Genomic DNA, 22684 nt, shown 5'->3' with positions numbered 1-22684 from the left:
GCACAAAATCCTTTGTCCGCTCATCACGCTAATACGGCTGAACCGATTTCTTTCATTTTTGGGGGGTTGTTAGGATTTGGACCCTAGATGGTTTTTATCATATCACTTTAATTTTCAATTACCAGTGTCTTGAGATAATTGACCAATCAGGTGTCAATACGTACAAAAAATCCTTTGTGCGCTCATCACGCTAATACGGCTGAACCGATTTCTTTCATTTTTGGGGGGTTGTTAGGATGTGGACCCTAGATGGTTTTTATCATATCACTTTAATTTTCAATTACCAGTGTCTTGAGATAATTGACCATTCAGGTGTCCATACGTACAAATCCTTTGTTATTAGTTCATCATAGGTATAAAAATAAACGTATTTATATGCAACCCGCATGACCCTGTGACTCGGCGGGTTAACATAACTGACAGGCGCTATAAATCACTTGAAAGCGAAAAAGTAAAAATTATCTAAGTAACAAAGTTTATTGCGTTCCGGGATGACCGCAGCGAAGCGGGGCGGGTTGGGGTGACCGCAGCGAAGCGGGGCGGGTTAACATAAATGACAGGCGATATAATGTTAACATTAGTGCAATCTTCTATGGTTTTTATCATATCACTTGAAAGCGAAAAAGTAAAAATTATCTAAGTAACAAAGTTTATTGCGTTCCGGGGTGACCGCAGCGAAGCGGGGTGAACGCTGCTAGTCCAACATAATTGAATATCAAAATATGGACCTATAAAGATTAACAAAATTGACTAAATTTGTACATCGCTTTCTATACAACAAGGTAAAAGAAATCCAACATCGCTTTCTTTTCCAGAGGATCAACCAGATCATCACCCTCAAATAGAAGGACTTGTAATATCTCTCTCACGAAACAAAGAAACATGCGGGTTACTTCAATGATGTTCCGCTCCCTTTGAAGCCGCCTGAAGATGATTTGACCGCGTTGATTTTATTCTAACTTCTCCTAGACCGCTGAACCGATTTTGATGACTTTAGTATATAAGTGGATCCTTGCCTATCTTAGGTTTTAGACATATATGACGCTACATAAGATGAACTTCATAATCTGTACGTATCAGCAAATTATTGGAAATTTTTCAATCGAAAGAGATGTATACTTAAATCAATAGAGTTTTATATATTGCGGGTACTTAAATCGAGAGAGCAGTATGTTGTAGATGCTTGTATCAAGAGAAAGATATACGTATTGCAAATACTTACATCGAAACATAGTACGGATATTGAAATATTATTTAAAAAACGTTTCATAAGCAAAGATATGTGACGTAGACCTACAGTTTAATGTGAGATCCGAACTACATGAGCTTCCGTCCGGAATCGCACTCGGGTCTCCCACACCAAAGGTGCGTAAGCTAACCGGTTAGCCACGAGGGAACTCGAAAATGACTTAAGACTTGAAACGGAAGTTGATGTGAAAGAATGCATTATGCAACCCATTAAACAATGAATAACGTTGGGTTGCATATTTGCCTGGGAGAAACCTTTTCATATAACCTTTCACGTGCATTATTGTAACGAAGTTTCAACGAGACCAGTTTTCAACATTTCTCTTTGTTAACATTAAGAGCAGGTAATTAGAATAAGAAAAAGGATATGTGATGCTTCCTGTGTATTAAAGTTAAATTACATGATTTCGTTAGTTTTAGTGCCTGTGGTTATATACCAAGTCTTGGCTTCAAATTTGTTTGCTCTCATTTGAAGAGAATACCGTACGTTAATTTGCTAGACTAAAATATGAAGTAAAGATATGAACATAGGATGGCCATTAACTTAGCAACAGATTTGAACATGTTAAAGTCTTTCAAGCAAATACACAAGCTTTCCATAATATACCGTTAGTGATATTATTAATGCTTATACTTCACTGTAGGTATGACAATTAAGAATAATATTGTGTTACTATGTTTTCAATAAAGAGGCCGCGGTTGATCAGTTATAGAGCGTTCACTTCTGGTGCATGGAGCTCTTGGTCCGATCCCAGCTCGCGTCAAGTGGGGGTTTTCTCGAGGCTCTCTCGTTTCCTACCACTTTCTTCATTCCACCATTTCATTCATTTCTCATCATCACTGTCTCCTTTAGCCTAGCCGGTATAAGCGTGGGACATAAAAATCAAAGATTTTATATTTTCAATAAATCTTCTTAAAATCATGATTTAGTTTGTTTTTCATATTTTTTTTATATAATTGGTAAACCACTTCCACCGCTGAACTACCGTGCCTCCATAAAAAGGAGTAATTTTCCATCTTTATTGAAGATATGTTTTGTTATTTTTTATTTCTGTATTTATTTATTTATTTATTTATTGAAATTACCTACCAACACAATTTGTTAAATTCTATTATTATTATTATTATTATTATTATTATTATTATTATTATTATTATTATTATTATTATTATTATTATTATTATTATTATTATTATTATTAAGTTGAATCCTGTAAACATTAAATTGTAGCAAATCCTGAAGTACAAAATAAAGGAAACTATAAGGAGGTAGATGCCATCGTAAACCTCCTGAGATTGTGGTTCTCTCGGGAGTTATTGATTATTGCGGGCCATGAGGCTTTGTGTTGTTGATTCACACTTGTTGCGTCGACGCTCTTGTACAAATACATGATGTCGCCCCATTTCTTTCTTACACACACATACGTACATAGAAAACACTCAAAACATACATAAACAGGATGTGACAAAAGAACATATACAAGAAACAATTTCTAAGGCTGAAATGAGCATAGTAAAAAGTCTTCCGGTTACTAAAATTGCTATTCTGAAAATACAAACTGTCTCAATTTGTAGATGGAGTTTGTAGGCTGATGCATTAAACATAAACTATGACACATATCCTGACATATATAGACTTACATACGTAACATATGTAATATGTTTCTAATTCCGTGCGTTATCGTTAAGTCCAATCTGTCCAGTGACGGTTAAAGCATTCTCTTTATACAGTTCAATATTGGGAAGAGAAAAAGAGATTCGTCACCAATTTCGGAGCCCAGACTTGTTATAACTAAACCAAATACAGACGCGTTTGTTTTGAAATGTTAATCAACGAATAATGAGAGCCACACTTTGGCATTATTATTCCCGTTTTTTTTTTTTTTTTTTTTTTAATGTTTATTCAAATATTTACTCGTATGCTTTTGTATAAACACTTTCAATACACGGTATATGTATACAAACACACACACACACATACACACACACACACACACACACACACACACACACACACACACACAAGAGAGAAATGGGATTTAAGCAGTTATTATTTTCTGAATCCAAACAGCTTATGAATTTTTATCATCAGATATTTACATAATGCCTTAGTCCCTAACAACACGGTAAATTAAATAAATTATGTGTATTGCGTTGTTAGCACACTTCTGATGGAAAATAACATGGTTTTTGTATTTGTGATAGCCGAAGAGCCGGCTTCGATTCCCAACGGGAGCTCATATGGTTCGGATTCCACGTTAAGCTGTGGGTCCACGTCTCATATAGCCCCGCTGCTGAAAGGAACGCTAAACTAAAAATCAAATTTATCAACCTAATAAGAGTAGAGATTGAATTTATTCTTGGAACGCGGAACCGATTCAAAAAAAAAAAATGGTTCATTTCTGTTACTTACGGTTTAAATAGAGGATATGGAATCTGTTATTGAAATACCGAATCGATTTCTAGAAAGCCGCTTCACGCTATCTTCTATCATTTTTGCTCTGAAATTTATTGGCATACGGTTGAATAAACAGAGGCGTCCTAAAATATTTCCTATACTTATGTAATGCATAGTTTGGGAGTCTTAAAAAAAAATGTCTCCTATGAGAATTTTAAATTTGAGTGGAGATTTTTAGTGTATGGACCAGAAATGTAAATATTATGAAAATACACCTAAGAACACGTATGTGGTGTACGTAAAAACATAGGTTACATGCGTAAATCCTGTAGATTTTGAACTTAACATACTAATATATGTTGTGTAACACCCTGCAGCAAATGTATAACTGAAAATGTATGTTTTATAACACTTTTCGTATAACTGTTCCATGTATATTTACTTTCCGTATCAAACCAAGAAATGTATGTAGGCGGTCATGATATTACATACAGATGGACGTATATAACGTATAACTGACGTATGTAACATACGTATACGTTACGTATGTAATATACTAAAGACTGCAGCTGCATGATGTAACATCTAAGAAGGTAAAAAGCAGTATGTATGTAGCATGTGGATAACGTATGCTCTGTGCAGATTTCCGTAGCAAATTTTAGGATTCCGTATACTTGCTCCACTGTACACTATACCACTGTCCAGATTACGAATTTTTCTCAGTGCAATAAGAAGGAACAAAAAGCATTTGAAATATATGGTGAAATAAGGAAAAATATATGTAAGAAAAAGAAAAAAACAATGAAAAGTATGATCAATACCTGAAAAAAAAACAATTGTTTTCTTATGAGTCTTACAGAAGATATGGTAGAAGGTGAAAGTGGGAGAGTAAATGCATTGACATCGGTGGACTGTATTACAAAAGATTACCAGTAAGTGCTTGCTAGTCACATAATGAAAAGTATAACCTCCTTCTTATATAACGTTGATTTTTGTGATGGTCTTCTGGGACTTATTTGTGGGATAGTTAACATTCTCTGAGGCTTTTGTTTTTGGCTCTTGTGTGTTTTGGTTTTTATTATTTTTATTTTTTACTCACTTCGTTTTTTAAATATATTTTATGTTTTATTTATTCTTTTTAGCGTTTTTGCGGCTGCTATTTCAGTTTTTTTAATAGATTTTCTTATTTTATTATTTCATCGAACTTGCATTGCGTTTACATTTGCTGGAAGTTTTAGTTTTGATCATTGCTATTATTATTTATTTATTAAGGAATATGGTTTACCAAAACCCCTTTATATATTTGCCCTGTTTTTCCGTCTTTTCGTCCTGGAGATCAGTCACAACGCCTTTACATATTTACTGGGTCTGTCCGTGTTCGTATCCATCTGTCCGGGAGTCCAACCGAAACTCCTTTATATATTTACCCTGCCTGTCCGTATGTTCGTCCGTCCGAAAGACGCATGAACTCAAAAACTACTTGATGGATCACTATAAATTTTGGCCAAGATATAGGGGCTCAAATGTTAGGAATCGAGTTCGTTGGTAAAGGTGCAATCATTTCCGGTTTTAACGTTGATAACTATACATTAAAAATGTTAAATAATAAGAAGAGGTTTCCTGCAATCGACTAAGCGTCCCAATAAAACTTTTCATCTTCATCCTTAACCATCTACTAAAAACTCCTAAACCCTCTACTAAAGTCGGAAATGATAGAAAGTCCATGACAGTTTCTGGTTTCAATATTGATATATGTAGAGCAAAAATGATAAGATATAGGGAGAAACAGTTTTGCCTTTGTTAGACGGGAAGTGCTGTTTAGAGTGGGGTCCCAACCATTATTTGTGTTGGAATCCGAGAGAGTTATCCCCACCAGGAATTGAACTCGAGACCAAACAAGCATAAAGCACGCGCATATCCTTTCAACCACATTTAAATCTCTTATCATCATTTTACAATAATGAGACTAAATGATCCATTGACCGTGATATAATGCAAGGTTTGAATCGCATGTGTCCCAATCGGAGATCGAAGCAGGTCTCCACACCAAAGACGAGAACTTATCATCTAACCACGATTGACTACGAAATATTCGCCTATTGAATTCAGCTGTGAAAATCTGTTGACTTGTAGTACCAAGAAGTATGGCCAATAACAAGAAAAGGGCAAGGGTGACAATATTAGTAGATTAACAAAGACAATAAATTGAAAGTGTGAGAGAAAAGATTGCTGATAGAACATTTCTCATCAAACGTCTTTTGAGACAAGAAAACCCACAGCTAAAATTATTAAAGGAAGTCCTGAGTGCCCTAACTCAGTGATTCTTTTTCTTATGCCAGACTCTTCACAATTCTTGCGTCAGGTCATTAGTTTATGTAAACTCATTTATTAATCACTGTCTTTCGAAGAGTGTACGAACTCTGTTAATTGCTTGACGCCAACGCGCTCATTCAGCGTCGCCCGTCCGTGTAACGTTACCTGCATTATCTTTTTGAAAGCAAAGGTGTAGTGTGGCGAGAGGAATTGCTTTTGTCTACCACTGAGGAGAGCCACTTTTGACAGGAGGGTGTGGGTGGGGAGAAGAAAACACCAATTGGAATCTTCTGGAGGGTTTCTATATATTTTTAAAAGTATCATCCTCTGGGTGTTGCTCTTTTAAGTGCTGGCTGAAACTTGATACAAAGAACTTGATAAAGAAATGACGACGAGGCCTCGATGACATTTTAAAAATAACCAACTAGAAGACTGAGAAATTTCGCGTGAAACTTAATCTCTTCCTTGGCAGAAAGTAAATGTACACTCGGTAAGTGAGAAAAATGCTTATTTGAGTGGGCTGATATAAAGCACCCTAGTTGAAAGAAAAAGGTTACCACGTCACACGTTAAGTAGAGAACTTCTAAGATGTTATTCCAGGTAGGCATTTCTCTGAATAGTAACTTTCCCGGAAAGTTTCTTTGCCTTGAGTTTTAGAGGATAACTTGATATTACGTAAGGTGTGATCACTTAATGGTAGAGCGCTCACTTGTGGTGCGAAGGGTTTTTAGTTTGATCCCCGGCAACACAAGTTGGTGATGAGCAACATTGTCTCCATACTTTATACCGTTCTCCCCCAACAATGTCATTCCGCCAATAATTTCATAGTTATTTTCTTCTATTAGTCATAAACGCGGGACGTAAAACAAAAAAGATAATATTATTTGGTATTACATAGCACAGGTTACTTTTTGTGTTCCATCTCACGTGTTCATACGAGTGAGAATTGGACTTTATTGGGAAGGAATTAAATGCACTTTGTCAATAATCAATAAAGTACGCAGTTTAGGAGATATTTATCGTTCCAGATACAATTGCTCCTCTTTATATTTTTTAAGCTATCCAAAAGTCTGCCACAAACTTACTTTTGAAACTCCGTATCAGATACGGCGTGGGTCAATAAAAAAAATTGACCCATACCCTACTGAGCCACGACCCATCGTGATCCACTATGGCTCACATCCACGATGACCCCAGGACTCACTGACCTACCACCTACCATGATGCACTCTGACTCATGATGCACGCCCTCTCGACTGTAATAAAACAAGGCTGTGAAATTATAACTAATCGGAGTTTGAATTTCTACGGTCAATCGTTCAAGCACTGCTCTGTTACAATACCGGTAGTTCTGACCTTTACGATATATAAAATTTTGAAGGATTTGTCATGGGCCACATTACAATGAATTTCGATTTGATTATCATATATAATTATTTTCTTGTTGAATTACATATACTTTTCAATGGAAAATAAGATTAAATTTGAAGGTCTCAAATCAAGGTAAAGTAGGCAAGCGTAAAGAAGAAGAAAAAAAAAACAGTGTAAAATTTGACTGTGTCTCGAAAGCCACTGAAAGATTTTTTGAGATGTAAAACTTGGGTTAACTAGTGTTGCTCACGAAATTTGAGAAACGTCTCCTTTGCGAAAACAAGACGGTAATTTTCATGTTTGTCTTCTCGTCTCGAATTTGAAAATGTGATTTTTTGTTTCGTGCGCAACACTACTTAAGATGCTGGGCCAATATCAATCATTCTGAGTTAACAGCAGGACTCATGCCTGAGTCACCTATACTGAAATCGCATGCTCTAACCAGTCTGCTACGAGAATATTCAGTTAAAAATCCAGATATGAAAGAAGTTGGTAAATATGTTATTAAATGAGGCTGCGACATATTTTATTTGCCAACTTGTGTTGTTGGAAGTAGGGTGCTACCGATGATTTATTGTATTACGGGAGTTGCCAAAACTGTTCCGCGTTTGGAAGAGGCAATAAATAATTAAAGTTAGTAGTTTTTTTTCTTTCTTTCGGTTGAGAAAATCTAGTATTCATTTTTTTAAAACATTGTGCTCTGCAATTTATAAAATAATCTATCATTGGCAAACAATAAATTGAACTCTATTTCCTCTACGATTTTTGTTCTTTCTTTCTTTTGAAAATATTTCACTACGGAAATTTTTCGTTCCATATAGAAACTAACTTTTACATAACTCCTTCATCAATTGTGAAGATAGATTAGGATAATTATTCATTGAGGGCAATTTCTTGTGTAATAAATTTCAGTAAACCAGATTTCCTGTTTAGTTTGCTGCACGTAGATAACTTAGTTGAAGTTGAGAATTAATAATGAATTGTTTCTTAATTAATTTCATGAAGCTTTTTCTTGATCTTAAAAACTACGTTGGTGTGTATGGGTCCGGATTCAATTTCCAGTCAGAATATAACATTTTGTGTGTATGTGGAGTCTTAAGAACAAGTCGAAAGCTGCTTGAATAAGGAAGCGGCAGGCTGTAATTAAAAGAAATCCATAAACATAGAGTTGATGCATTTAATAAACTATTCATCATTCAGTTTAAATGAAATTTTCCAGTTTTAAGTCCTATGGTTATGCCGATTAGGCTAAAGGAGGCGGTGATGATGAGAAATGAATGAAATGGTGGCATGAAGAAAGGAAACGGGAGAACTCCGAGAAAACAAACGGGCACGATGTTTGTCCACCACAAAGCAACTTGGCGCAAGCTGGGATCGAACTACGGACCCAGTGCACCAGAGGTGGATGCTCTATCACTGAGTCACCGCGGCCCCATCATTCAATTGAATACGTGACGTCCACTCGGGGAGTATATTTCACCAGTTATAGGATCGGCTTTATTAACATGTCAAGCTTCGAGAAAGTTTCTATCATTTAGTTCAGATTTTATATATAGGGCAATTCAGAATGAATAGTACAAAAATACTTGTGACTGCTATAATGAACTTATTATAGAAATACTGACGAAACATGGAAAGTAAAGTCTGCAAGTTTCATATGGCAGCATTGAAGGAATAACGAGTTCAAATATTGCCCACTAGTAACGCTAGCATCAAAATGGCGAGATGAGCGACAAAGAAAGCTTACTATTGGTTCGATTCGATTTGATTGGACTGGAGTTAAACGTCCCGTTCAGCAACGTGGCTATTTGACGTGCGCCTACAGCTTAACGTGAGATCCGAACCACATGAGCTCCTTCCGGGAATCGAATCCTGGTCTCCAAAAGTGTGCACGATTTCTACGTAACCACAGACGAGCTCTACTGTGTATTCGAGTGCGCTAGAACTTTAGTGACAACCGTTATTAAGAGATACTTCCGACAAGATTTGGTGAACAAACACCTGGGTAAAAGAGTGTTTTGTGGAAACAGATTTCTTATGCCAGGGTAAAAACACATACAGGCACAGGTGTGACAAGAACTTGGTTATCCCGTAGACACTTATTGCGTCACGAAAGATGCCTCATCGAACATCTGTTAATGTCTGAGTTTGAGTATAAGTGTCCGTAAGAATGCTTGGAGAGTTTACCTTGACGTTACGTCGGTATTCCTACAATAACTTCAATACAGCAGTCCCAAGTAAGTTTCTTTTTCTACTAGGTATAGTTATTTTGTAGTATTCTATATACTCACATAATATAAAGTTCTATTAATCGTGAATTTTAAAGGCAACGAGATCCAAAGGAACCTTGTGGTATCTTTGTACTTTTTGTAAAGTATTATTTCTTTGTTTGTTGCTCTTACATTGCAAGTCTTAACATGAAACAAATATTAAAAGCACAAATTCAAAACAAGTAGACAGAATTGTTAAAATCGGTAAATGTCTACGTCATTTTCTTAGCCCATTGATTCACCTATATAGCCTATATGAGAAAGTATTCTTGGAAATGAGCGGGAGTATTAATAATTTAATTCTATTGATTTTATCTTACAGTTTATTTAATTGTACCTTTGCTTTGAAACAGATGAATTAACATGATATAGAAATACAGTATTGTGTAAATTAACTTTATATTATAAATATTGAAATTATATATAATTAATTGACTTGACATTAGGTATATTTTCTTTTAAAAAATCAGCACAATTTAACCGTTAAATTTCTGTTTCGTTTCAAAGAAAAAGGAATTCGTCCCCATTAAAAGCAACAGGTTAAAACAACTTATACTCAATAGCCTCAACAAGTATGTTAATACTTTATTGTTTACTTTTATTTATTAACAACAAATTAATGTTAATTGCGTTAGGCAACAACTGTGCGTCTATTGCCTATTTTCTGGGGGAAATAACTTAGCAAATTCACTTCTCTGAACTTATATACTTGTGGCTCTGTGTACTAGATTCGGTTTTTATTCTTTTTTTAAATCAACTGTTTTGTTTGAATACAAATCTGAATTTACGATAATTTTTTAAAACACCAAAACGTGTTTTATGCGCATGTAACCTACAGAAAGTTGTGTGTAACATAGCGTTAAACTGGTTAAGAAATCAAAATATGCAGTAATATTGGACCACGTGTGACACATATCTTTAGCATAGCGTTAACCTAAGTAAATAATCAAAACATACAGTAATATTGGATCGCGTGTGGCGTAGTACTGTATATCTCCAGCATAGCGTTGACTCAAGTAAACAAGGGTAAAAGTAATCGGTGAACGGAAGTCAGGAACTTCCGGCATGCAAAGCTGTGGATCTTAGCCTCTGCCTTTTTTTAATATTCCGATGTAAAAATTAATTTCCATAGAAAGTACAAATAAAATACCACATACAAGCAGGACTGATCCTATGCAATTTGAACCCTGTGCATGGCATTATTTGGCGCCCCCTTTCTCCAGAAAGAAACAAATCTTAAAAAGCTACGATTTTAAGTATGCTACCCCTTCATGAGCAACGAAGGGGCAGAAAGGCCTAAATACTATAAATACAATCTCGTTATGTCTGTTTTTTTTCTTTAATTAATAATCTATTATGTTAGTGAAAGATAAAGCAAATACTCTGCAGAGGAACGATGGTAATTCCTTTTATAGAATTCATTATCGAGCGTCAGTCTCAATATATCAGTTTTCAACTCCTATACCTGTTAAAAGATTTAAAAAAAAACTCTTTTCCACCTTCTTATTTTTCCAATGAGGAGGAACTTCTTTCTGTCAGAGACAAGACTAATTTTCATGTCAAAACTGTGATAACTAACTAAATAGAACAGATTTTTACTACTGTTCGAGAATTGAGTTCTTGTATTTGACAACAATCAATTCATGATGGGATTTGTTTGACCATTTGCTTTAGCACCGTCCGTGTGGCCTAAACATGATTTATAAATGTAGTATTCAAATAGGTCAGCTTAGTAAATTTAAATACCATCATCATAAAGTCTATTTCCAACAAGAAATATTTATTTTAAATAATATAGTTATGACAGATTTGCACTTATTGAACATACGGTACAGCCGGCCCTGCATACAAGGCGAGCCGAGTACCAAATATAACGATCTTTATTCCTTAGACTATGGGCTACTTCTCACCAAATTAGATTTCGATTCGGTCAGTGTTAACAGGAAATAAAGTACTATATATACATATACACACACCTGCAATTAAACTGTAAATTCTCGTAACGCAAGAAGCTAAAAATTAAAATGTACAGTAATACTTCACTGCGTGTGATTGTAGCTCTGAAATAGCGTCTTAGCCTCGTTAAAGAAAATTAAAATATTCAATAATATTGGATCGCGTGTAACGTACAGAAGATCATAATTCTGTATATCACTGAATAAAATCGTGTTTGTTCGCTTTGTATGTTAAATATAATGTTTTAAAAAAGACCGACTCTAAAGTTTATTAGCTTTGATATTAGATTAGATAATAAGTGCAGTTATGACATGAACTAACATCTTCACTGCAAAAATTAAATCAATGTTTGAACATGCTTTGGATTTTTTTAAGAAAGGGCTTCATTGCTTAAACATGTACATAAATGTGCTGAAGTGTTTTATTAATGATTTGTTTTAAAAGAATGCATCCTAATAGAGGTTAATAGGAACTGCCCTTAGAGGGTTCTAAATATAGCTGAACTTCTGACGTGTCCAATTAGTATCAGTATACGCGCAGAAACGACTTTTTGAACACTGTTATTACGACATCTTACATATTTAAAGTCGTTTCTGCCCCTATATCCATTGACGTTCAAATACATTTTGAATCATCAGGGCAGTTATATTAACCTCCATTGGGATGCATTCTAGACATTGTTTTGTTTACTGAGTGAATATTTCGGAAAATTTTTGGATGTACTAATCAATTATGAAAAGTCATTTTTTAAAAAATGACCAAACACTGATATATTTTTGCAGTGTTTTTTCAGTAGCAGATTGATAGCAGAGATTATTTGCTTAAAAAATATTGTTGAACTGTAGTTAAATAAAATTTTTAAACGCATTAGTTAATTAAATATCGCTCTTCAGCACTTCAGTTATATAGGATAGGTGCAGAAAGTGGAATCCTAGCCACTACTCGGCTCTTTATCCAGGGCTTAATGCCCCCATTGTAAATCGATCCCGGAACACACACAGAGAACATAGTCTTTATCCACTTTTTTCTTTTTTTACGGGGCAACGCAGTAATGTATCCCTGACAAGTTATAATGTGATTTTAATTTGAAATATTATAGAACACTCATCTCTTGTGCGAGGGTTGCAAGTTCGATTCCAAGCTTGGGCCGCGGTGGTTCAGTGATAGCGCGTTCACCTCTGGTACTTTGGGTCCCGAGTTCGATCCCAGCCCCCGCTAAGTGAACTTTGTGGTGAAGAAACACCGTGTGCGTTGTTTTCCTCGAGGTTCTCCCGTTTCCTCCCACTTTCTTCATTCCACCATTTCATTCATTACTCATCATCACCGTCTCCTTTAGCCTCACCGGCATAACCGTGGAACGTAAAACTCAAAGATGTCATTTTTTGATTTTTTTTCGATTCCAAGCTCTGTGGGATTATGGGTGAAACATGTTGGATGTAAGTTTTTTTGAGGGATTTCATATTGGCCAAACTTATTTAAACAATCACATTCGTCATCATTAGTTGCAAGTGGTATCTTCGTCACTATCGAGAGTTGTCACGTCACTTTGTTAGAAGTAATGACGTCATTGTTAGGACTGAGTGTCTTAGAAGCAAGCAGAAGTGTACTGCCTAGTATTTTTTGCATGCATAATACAAAAATAAAAAGTCTACTAGAGCAAAACAAAACTACCAATTATTATTCAAGCTGGAAGCTTTCAAAATGTGAGTGTAGAGAAGAATGGAGAGAGTTAGCTGGGTTGAGCAGGAAACGAATGAGAGGGCGTTAGAAATTGTGGGGGATAAAAGAACAATTTTAGATATTGTTAAGAAGAGGAAGAGAAACTGCTTGGGAAATTGGCTAAGAAGGAACTGTATCATGAGGGACGTACTAGAGGGTATGGTAGCAGGAAAGAGAGGGAGGGGGCTAAGGAGACTACAATCAATGGACGGTATCAAAACAGAGAAATCGTACGTAAAGATGAAGAGGTTAGGTGAAGACCGTAGGACATGGAAGTTTCTCAGTTGCAGCAAATGACCTACCAACAATGGCATAATACCTATGATGGTGTCATTGGTAACGAACAATACTGTTTAGTGCCATCAAAATTAGTTTTATCGATTATCTCGATGAAAATTTACCTTCAAACACCTCGTTTTCTTCAGTTTGGTATGATTTACATCTCATCTTTGGGCAATATTACAGAAAAATTAAAATTTTAGAAATAATCGTTTGGAGCTATCTCATTAACCATTGTCATAACGATAAGCTTGATCAATATAAGTATACTTAAGCATCAGATTGGTCTTATAAGATTGCATGGTTATCGCACAGCATCAATTTTTAGGTATACAAATATTTTTTCTCAATTTTTACGAAAACTGTACATGAGGATTTGTAATCACCCATTTCATTTAGTTCAGCTCAATCAGATCTTTTGATTGGTCTGTCTTCCGTCTTTAAACTTTTTTTCTTAAATGATAACAATTATTGTAGAATTTACATTTGTCATGCCCTTTTTTTTTCTATCATGCAGGACATAACAGTGAGCATGCAGAGCATAATTTTAAAATCCATTTCTCATTTCATTTTATGAATTATTCCAATAAGCAGTGGTGCCCACCCCCCCTTATGTCCATGACGCACCCCCCCCCAATTGTCTATCCGTAGGTGTTTTTCCATGAAAAAAATCTTCTTTTCGATTAATTTTACCCCCCCCATCAAACATATTTATATAGATTTTTAACCCCCCCACAATATTTCAATGACGCAGTTTGCGTCATAGCCCCCCCTTGTGGGCACCCCTGCAATAAGTAACAATGTTTTACCATAATTGATCTTCCTTGTAGTGCTAAGAAATTAGAAAGTTATATCATAATATATTATCGTTTTATTGTGCAAGATTTTGATTAACTGATGACGAGGGTATACAACACGTAACCCAGATGAAAAACGTTATTCGAATAGGTTTCAAATAAATTGTAGAATTGTCGCATAGATGGTGTTAGTGTAAAAGTGAAGCTATAAGTGTTACTAATGTCTTATGACAAACTTAATTGTTACAATAATTTTAAGAATTTGTTTATAATTTCTATCATTATAACAGTTTCTCAAATAATACGATATTGAAAAGTATAGTTAATTTCAAATTAGTGTCATCTATACGAGAATTCTGTGAAATACTTGAAATTTGCACACTGCTTTCGGAACAGCATTGTGCATCTGATTTTATCTATGATTATACCGATAACAGCAAAACTCCCTACCACATCTTGTCCTTATTACTTAATTCGGAAAAACTACCTTTTTCAGTCCAGTTTTCAATAACTTATACAGAAGAGTTATCTAGGACCATACACAAGTTCGCTCTAAGGTCATTGTTAAAAATACAAATAAAGGGGAGATGTGCACTTTTGTTGATGGCTGTGTACAGCAGAGATGCAAAACTATCGAGCCTAGCTCTGCGGATCAATCCATCTCGAGCTCAATAAGTGAAAAATTAAATCTTTTAGTTTTACGTCCTATGATTTTGCCCTATAAGGGACGAACGACTAATAAAAATGAATAGTTTTGAAAGAATGAATGGAATGAGAATGTAGAAGGAAATGGTAGAACCTTTGAAAAAACCTAGGGACACGATATTGACCACCATGATTGTTGCCTTTGAGTCAAGATTTAGGACTTATCTTGTATCATGGAGGTGCTGTCTCGTCTCGAGAAGTTCGTTGATCCAATGCCAAAACCGCGAATGTGCTAAATTTGCCTTTGAGTTATAAGCATTTTAATATTCAACTTATCCCGAAAAATCAGTATATAGACTTAGGTACATGTTTTATGAATTGACGATAACTTCTAATATATTCATATTTCACAAATGGGACTTTGTTATTGGAATCTGTGTGCCCCAAGTAACATGGAACTGCACTTAGGTGAAAATAGCAAAATTTGCACATTCGCGGTTTTGGCATTGGACCGATCTTTTATTGAAAGAGCTATGTTTTGTCTCGAATGTCATCAAGAAAATTATGTGGCGTTTTATCTTATGGACAACACTACCAACCACCAACACGCATGGTCTATGATTGAATCATGGACTCCGTGCACAAAATATGAGCACTCAGTCACCGTGACCCCTCGATAAATCAGCTCGAGCCAATGTGAGGACGAGTCCTGTAAGCGGATAGGGAGCCCTTAATGAGCGCAAACCCAGTTAGGTTGATGGGCACGAATCTCATTAAGAACAACGAGCCCGAACTCTAGCATGTCTGTGCTAGAGTGAACCTAATTGAGATTAATGAGCGCTGGGCCCATTGATTACACTGATCCTTAGCTTGTGAGGGTGTATGTAAGCTACGATTGCAAACTAACCGTCTTTGGTGCACATGCGGTATTCGTTATAAGGGGCCATATTCTATTTTTTTTACAAGGATAATAATATATAATATTTATTTATTTATTTTCATATGATCTTACCTCCTTAAAGAACACCCAAATTCTCATGACATATGCTGGTAGGTTGAGGACGATGAACATTGTAGATACAACTAGAAGCATCTTTGTAATTTTGGTTTGTGATTGCGAGCGCAGAATTTGATTTTCGGAGTGCCCTCTCTCGACGTGTGAAGTGTGGTGATGAAAATCTCTGCCAGCACTTCGTGTCACCCCACGGTTCACTGTTCCTGTCCGTGTCACTCCACTGCCATTGGTTGCCTTCCCAGAGTCATGGGATCTCTTGTTCTGTTGGGTCATCGAGCGTCGAACCCGTGCTAGTCGCCAAACTGATCTTGTGATCATGGTATTTAGTACCACTATTGTTCCGAAAGGTAGGACAAAGGTCACAATTGTATCCAGCGTATTGAAGATGCTTCCAAGCTCAACATGTTCTTTGTTTAAACCACACACTATGGTAACCCCATCCTTTCCTGGTTGTTCGTAAGTTTCGGTAAGGGCAATAATAAAACTATAGGTTACGAGGCCAAGAATTGTAAGACACACAGACACCCACTTTGCCCTGGACACAGTGCACATCCTAGTTCTGCGGAGTGGATAGCAAACGGCAATAAATCGCTCTACCGTAAATGCCACCACAAACCACACACTGAGAAAGCTGCATACGCATGACATATAAATACACAATTTACATACCCCAATTATTTTAAATATGGAAACATCGATCATATTTAACCAAAAGGCAAAAAGAGCCAGAAGAAACCCTGTGTCGCTGCCGGCCAATGCCGCCAAATAATAGCTCGAAGAGAGCTTTTTAAGTTTTGTCGTAAAGAATACGAAAACGGATAGACAATTGCCAGCAGAGCCAAACACCACAAGGAATGGCGTGTAATAAAATTGGACTGCACTGAGGACATCGAGGAAATAATGAGAAAAGGTGGCGTTAGTGGAAATTTGATCGTAAGTCTCATTCCACGATGTTTCGTTAGTCATGTCGCTTCCATCATCACAGCAACCACGTGCACACACTGTCGGTCGGTCGTTCTTCCCGCCGCTTTCGGTTTGATAGAACTACTAAAGAACGGAGATGTGTCGAGGCGCATGTGTTTGTTTTTCCTCTTTTCGTCCTTTCGGGTGGGAGATTCTCTTGCTAGTTGAGCGCCGGCGTGAGGAGTCGTCCACTGACAGTTCGATACGCCCAGGCGTCCCCCGCTCTCCATATTACTTCTCTCTCTCCACCCAAGTTCTTTTCACCCATTAACCCTTTTCAAGTGAATATATCTATCGCCGCGCGCTTTTCTTTCCTCAATGTATCATGTGAGAATTGAAAAAAAAAGTCTTGTCCCACTTCATATGGTCTCAAGGCCAATGTCATGGTGGCTTGAAATGGGTTTAGCCATGGTCAGACGGCTGTGATATTATATATGTATCTATTAATGCGAGAATATGGCTCTTATTTCTATGGAATTAATTTTAAGGAAGTTAATTTTGTAGGAAGGATTGGTCCTGCAATCAAATGATTAGCATGTACTTTCCCGATTGATTCCTGATAGTAGACACGGACTTTAAAAGAAATGAGTGTCTACTTGAATTAAAAAATAGGAAACATCGATTTTGATCCATCATTTCCGACTGTATATTCTGTGACGTCGCAGTGTGTTCTTTCACTTCTGAGGAAGCCGCATAGAGACGAGAAGGAGCTAGAATGAAACGTTTCGTTGAGGGAATCTTATAATTTTACCACTGCTTTCTCAATCTCCGTAAGAATTTTACTACGTAAATTAGTAACGAAATATGGTACTTTACAACTTAAAATTTTGTATACGAATGTGGAAAGCAATAGAAATTAGATGACGGTTTCAATTTTATATTTAATGACGTTGATCAAGTGTAATGAATATTTTTGGTAATATTGTAATGGACCTTATACGATGAGGAAGGGACGGGACGGGACGAAGGTTCCCTTCTCCGATTTGATCTTCACGTGAACAGATGTCCTGTCACAGGAATACTTTTTCAAGTCCTTTTCCAGTGAGTGTGATAAAATGCCATGAAATGCCACACTCATCCCATTTGTTTCCATCGTTTCTGAAAATACCACAATGGGAGGAATATGGCAAGTACAAAAAAGATATTTTGAACTATTTGCTTTATACGATTTCGTGTTGTACAATCCGAAAACAAAAGCTCAGGTAGAGTACACAAATATTCAACTTGATAATAACGCTAGTTGGATAATTATTGATAGCCACAAGTTTGATATTAGTAAGTTCCAACTCTTCGAAACCATCTTTAGAGAGCAAGATCAAGAATTCGATACTAATCATTGCTGAAGTTTGCTTTCCTTCGCAGCACTACGTGTATGAAAGACATTTACATCGATACAAACTACATAGTTCTCTCCAGGAACTGCGATTTGAACGTTGTGGGGGTAGATTTTTTCTCTAAGTTTACCTAATATACTTCGTTTTCTGTCAACGTTATTATTCAAATAACTTCGTGGAAGTATTGTAAAAAAAAAAAAAAAAATCAACTTTACTTCAAGGCCAATTTAGCAGAAACGATGGACTGAACTCTACAAACTTTTTTTTTTCTGTGAATATACATGCATAAGTAACAACATGTCAACACATCTCTTCTCGCTGCTGGTCTAGTGGCTTGAGCACGCGGCTTTGGTGCACGGGTCTCAGGTTCGATTCCCGGTGGGAGAGTCTTGAAATTTTTAATTGCATTACTTTGGTTGGATTCCACTATAAGTACACGTCTGTTATAGCCTCAGTGCTGAAAGAGATAATAAACTCCAACAGGTGTCTACTGATACTGGAGATACTTGAAATACTGGAATTTAATTTTGATACTGGAAATACTGAAAATATACTGGAATTTCGATCCACATACTGGAAAAATTATGAAATATACACAAAATTACCATTCTTTATAATCTACCGTATATTTTTGAACTCCGAAAGTCCAGGGTAATAACAATCTTGCATTGTAACTACAATAGAATAATATACAATTACTTATACAAGTTATATAACTTAATAATACATTTAGATAATACAAATAATACTTGGCTTACTGTGTGTCAGACCTGCGAGCAGAGTGTCTACGGGATATGAAAGTCGTGAATTGAGGTTGTCTGTCAAAGGAAAGTAATGAAATTTATGAAAAAAGTGATTTTATAGAACAACAATACTTATGTAATACAGTACACTTACTGAAATAATAGATTGTGATTTTCCCTAATGATCCGGCGTTAAGACATGACGCCATCTCTCTTGGGGTTGCAGGTAGTCACTAACTTCCCCCTTTCTACTAATATTGTGTTCAGTTTCCGCTTTTTTTTTTTTTTTTCTCAATACCCCACGTATAATAACAATGAATGCATTATATTATATGCAATGCTTCAAGTGCAGTATACAGGTGCAAACTAGTCAGTAAAAATATGCCCAATGATGATAAAATGAGGGCGAGTTGTAATGCTTGGTATGGATGTGGCACATTGCTTGTGTAAAAATTTCAGCGCTTTCGTAAGCAGCTACATATACCTAATCATTTGTATTTCAAAGAAATCAAGGCTAAGTAAATTTATTAAAAATAAAATACTAATTTGATGGTAAAACAATTACAAACCAGAAATCACCAAGAGTGTGATTATTTCTATTAAAAAAAAAAAAACTTTTAAATAATCATTGTATTAGGTACTGGAATTTCGATGATATTTATACTGAATATACTGGAAATATACTGGAATTTTGAAATTGAAACTCAGTAGAACCCTGTCCAAACTCCCAAATCAATCAAGCCAATAAAGCATGTACGCAATAATGTCACAATAATTTAGTTTTGTGTAAAAGATATTTTTAAGATATCACATCATGGTCAGTGAGACTGCAGCCTCGTACATTTCTACTTCTTGATACTTAAAAATAAATAAGTGTAATATATAATATGATGTTCGAAATTTTAAAATTTTGAGGAATGAATCCTCAGACGAAAACACGAAAAATACAGAATATTGTATATGATCTCGATTTCAAAGTTTGAAAACTCACCTTTGTTTGTTTACAATGGCATGCAACTCAAGTTAAAGGAAAGAACAACTCAAAAGGTATATGTGTGTGTTATGTTCCACGCAGACCGGTAGCCAGCCTAAAAATGTAGGGAGGGGACCGGCTGAAGTTGGGGGGGGGGCGATCCAATCATATTATAGTTCATTTGTAAACGTACCGTGAAAATTTTAGGGGGCCAGCAAAAATTTACGGGAGAGGGCGGCGCCCTAGACCCCCCTGGATATGGGCCTGGTTCCACGTCAAAGACTCTCAAATGCAACTGCTTCTTGAATGCACACAGGTAAATTGTTATGTAGGGCTGGTTGACACACACGGTTTTTTTAGCATAACCCCACAAAAAATGCATGGAGTGATATCTGGTGACTGGGAAGAGAGAGCAAGAAAGTACAACCAGATTCTGACGACTAGCTCGTCCTATCCATTGATTTGATAGTTTTGTGTTGACTTCCCTCCTGACATCCCGTGCCCCGTCCTGCTGGAAAATAAAATTTTCCGTGTCTTCTTCCAGCTGCTTCCGTGGCTTTTTCCATGTCTATAGCGTGTGAAAGTAGGAAAGTTAGTGTACAGTGTCCTCCTCGAAGGACATGGCTAGGACCATACCCTTGTTTACGGGTGATTGCACAAAACATGTTCACCTTGAGGAAATCACGAAATGTTTTTCATAACCATGAGAGTTTTCCAAAGCCCAGATCCTCACATTTTATTTGTTTTCCCGAAAGATTGAAGGTAGTCTCATTTCTAAACACAGCTGACTCAATAAAACCATCTCTTTCATAAATTTTTGCATCGCGACACAGAACTCATGTCTTATCCTTGCCAGCGCCTGCAACAATTTCAATTGGTATGGGTGAAATTTCGAACGTTGTCGCAGATTATTCCCATTACTGTCTGCATAAAATTAAATTCTTTTGCTTGTTCGGACCGTTGCTTTCTGTGTGATTTTGGAGAAAGTAGTCTCCCACACACGATCAACTGTTTCCTCATATACTTCTAACTGGCCTGTTGATTTCTTCTTCCAGATACACCCACTTTCTTTAAATTGTCCCAACCACTTCCGAATTGAGTGCCCACTTGGTAAATCTTACACGGACTTCACTAAACACTAACTACAGGCTGTTTTACGTGCAGTTTAAGAACAAAAATGCTCTTCTGTACTCGTTTCCTACCATCTTGATTTATTGTCGTGCTAGCCGCGAAATACGTAACAAATATCACCTTTACAAGCCACTATATATATATATTTTTTAATTTTCTTTTATTTAATACAAGTTACGTGTCATTGTGATTTAATAAACTTGAAAATCAAATGATATCTGTAAGTTTTACGTCCCACAGATATGCCGGCTCGGCTAGGTTAAAGGAGACGGTGATGAGAAATGAATGAGATAGTGGAATGAAGAAAATGGGAGGAAACGGGAGAAACCCATGCACACGGTGTTTGTCCACTACAAAGTTCATTTGGCGCGAGCTGGATTCGAACCAAGGACCTTATGCACCGGAGGTGAACACACTACCACTGAGCGACCGCGGCCCCATAAGTGAACTTGAGTTATTAAACTTCTCTTTATTATATACCAACATGGGTGCACAAATGCGATATTTCAGAATTATAGCCCGCAGAAAATTAGTCGGAATGGTACAAAATCTCGAGAGTGAAGTGTTAGATAAAAGAACATAATGATTACTTTGAACCTAGATTCCATTAATGTACCAATATATATAGGAAATGTTCCAGTTTTCAGTTCTTGATTTACTGTTGTTCGTTTGTAGATCTTTTGAGTTTCCTTCTATGCATCGAGGCTGACCGTATTGCTGCCCCTGTTCAACATCTGCTCGTGTATTAACATTTTTGTGATTTTTAAGGTAAATTTTAGACTTTGAGTCAAGTAGCCACTGCATCATCACTATTTATGCTAGGATTTTTGTTCTTATTTCATTCTCTTCAGAATATAGCAACCTTGCAAAGAGTACCATTCGCATGTCCATATCATAGACCTGAAAAGGCGAATTCGAGAAAAATGGGGATTTTTCTTTAAAAAAATAAATAAAAAACAACTTTTCCAAAAGTTTAGACCCCCTTGGACCGGCCCTGTGTTAAAATACAGGTCTCAGAATCACTTGAAAAATACTAAGTAGTGTATGTAATGCGTGTGCAAAATATCAATGTGATATCTTGAAAGTTAAGAAGGGGGAAAATATTTATCATTGTGCGATGAATATCCCAAAAATAATCCAGAAGTCTCCAAAGAACTAGGACATAATATTAAAAATTTCTAATATATTAAAAAAAATAGAAAAGCTTATTCTTCATCGTTTACATGTAATCACCAATAGAAAATGCTTTGTTCTAAACACAATCACACAATCAGTTGAACCTTCTTCCTTTCTATAAGTTTGTGTTTATACGGAGAGGGATTTTAATTGAAGACCAGTGCCCGTTAACTCAAAGTAAACAATGATAAGGAAGTTGTATAGGTGGGAGAGAAGAAGGAGGAAATAAGCAATAATACTTGTACTCTGTTTTATGATCGTGTCGACAACATGATATGTATTTTTGTATCTCATAAAACCTTTTAGACAGCATTTGCGAGAATACAAGTTTATCCTTTGCTTTGTAGTCTTGA

At 36.2% G+C, this 22684-nt stretch overlaps 2 protein-coding genes across 3 annotated transcripts in view; one reads left to right on the top strand and one right to left on the bottom strand.

The window, feature by feature from the left end:
- CNMaR (G-protein coupled receptor) overlaps nucleotides 1–17096 on the bottom strand; it is a 114353-nt gene extending 97257 nt beyond the window's left edge. For both annotated transcript variants that reach the window (XM_081727913.1, XM_081727914.1), the window contains exon 1: nucleotides 16009–17096. In XM_081727913.1, the coding sequence (XP_081584039.1) occupies nucleotides 16009–16977 (969 nt within the window). In that variant the 5' untranslated portion in view covers nucleotides 16978–17096. The remainder of the gene's footprint in view (nucleotides 1–16008) is intronic.
- Nucleotides 1–22684, top strand: part of fry (microtubule binding protein furry) — a 1411512-nt gene that overhangs the window by 726245 nt on the left and 662583 nt on the right. The gene's annotated exons all lie outside the window — the stretch shown is intronic.

Source organism: Thermobia domestica, chromosome 10 (assembly GCF_964235325.1).
Source record: "Thermobia domestica chromosome 10, izTheDome1.hap1.1, whole genome shotgun sequence".
Classification (NCBI taxonomy): Eukaryota; Metazoa; Arthropoda; class Insecta; order Zygentoma; family Lepismatidae; genus Thermobia; species Thermobia domestica.
The sequence above is the reverse complement of the archived record's forward strand: the minus strand, read 5'-3'. Positions and strand labels throughout refer to the sequence as shown.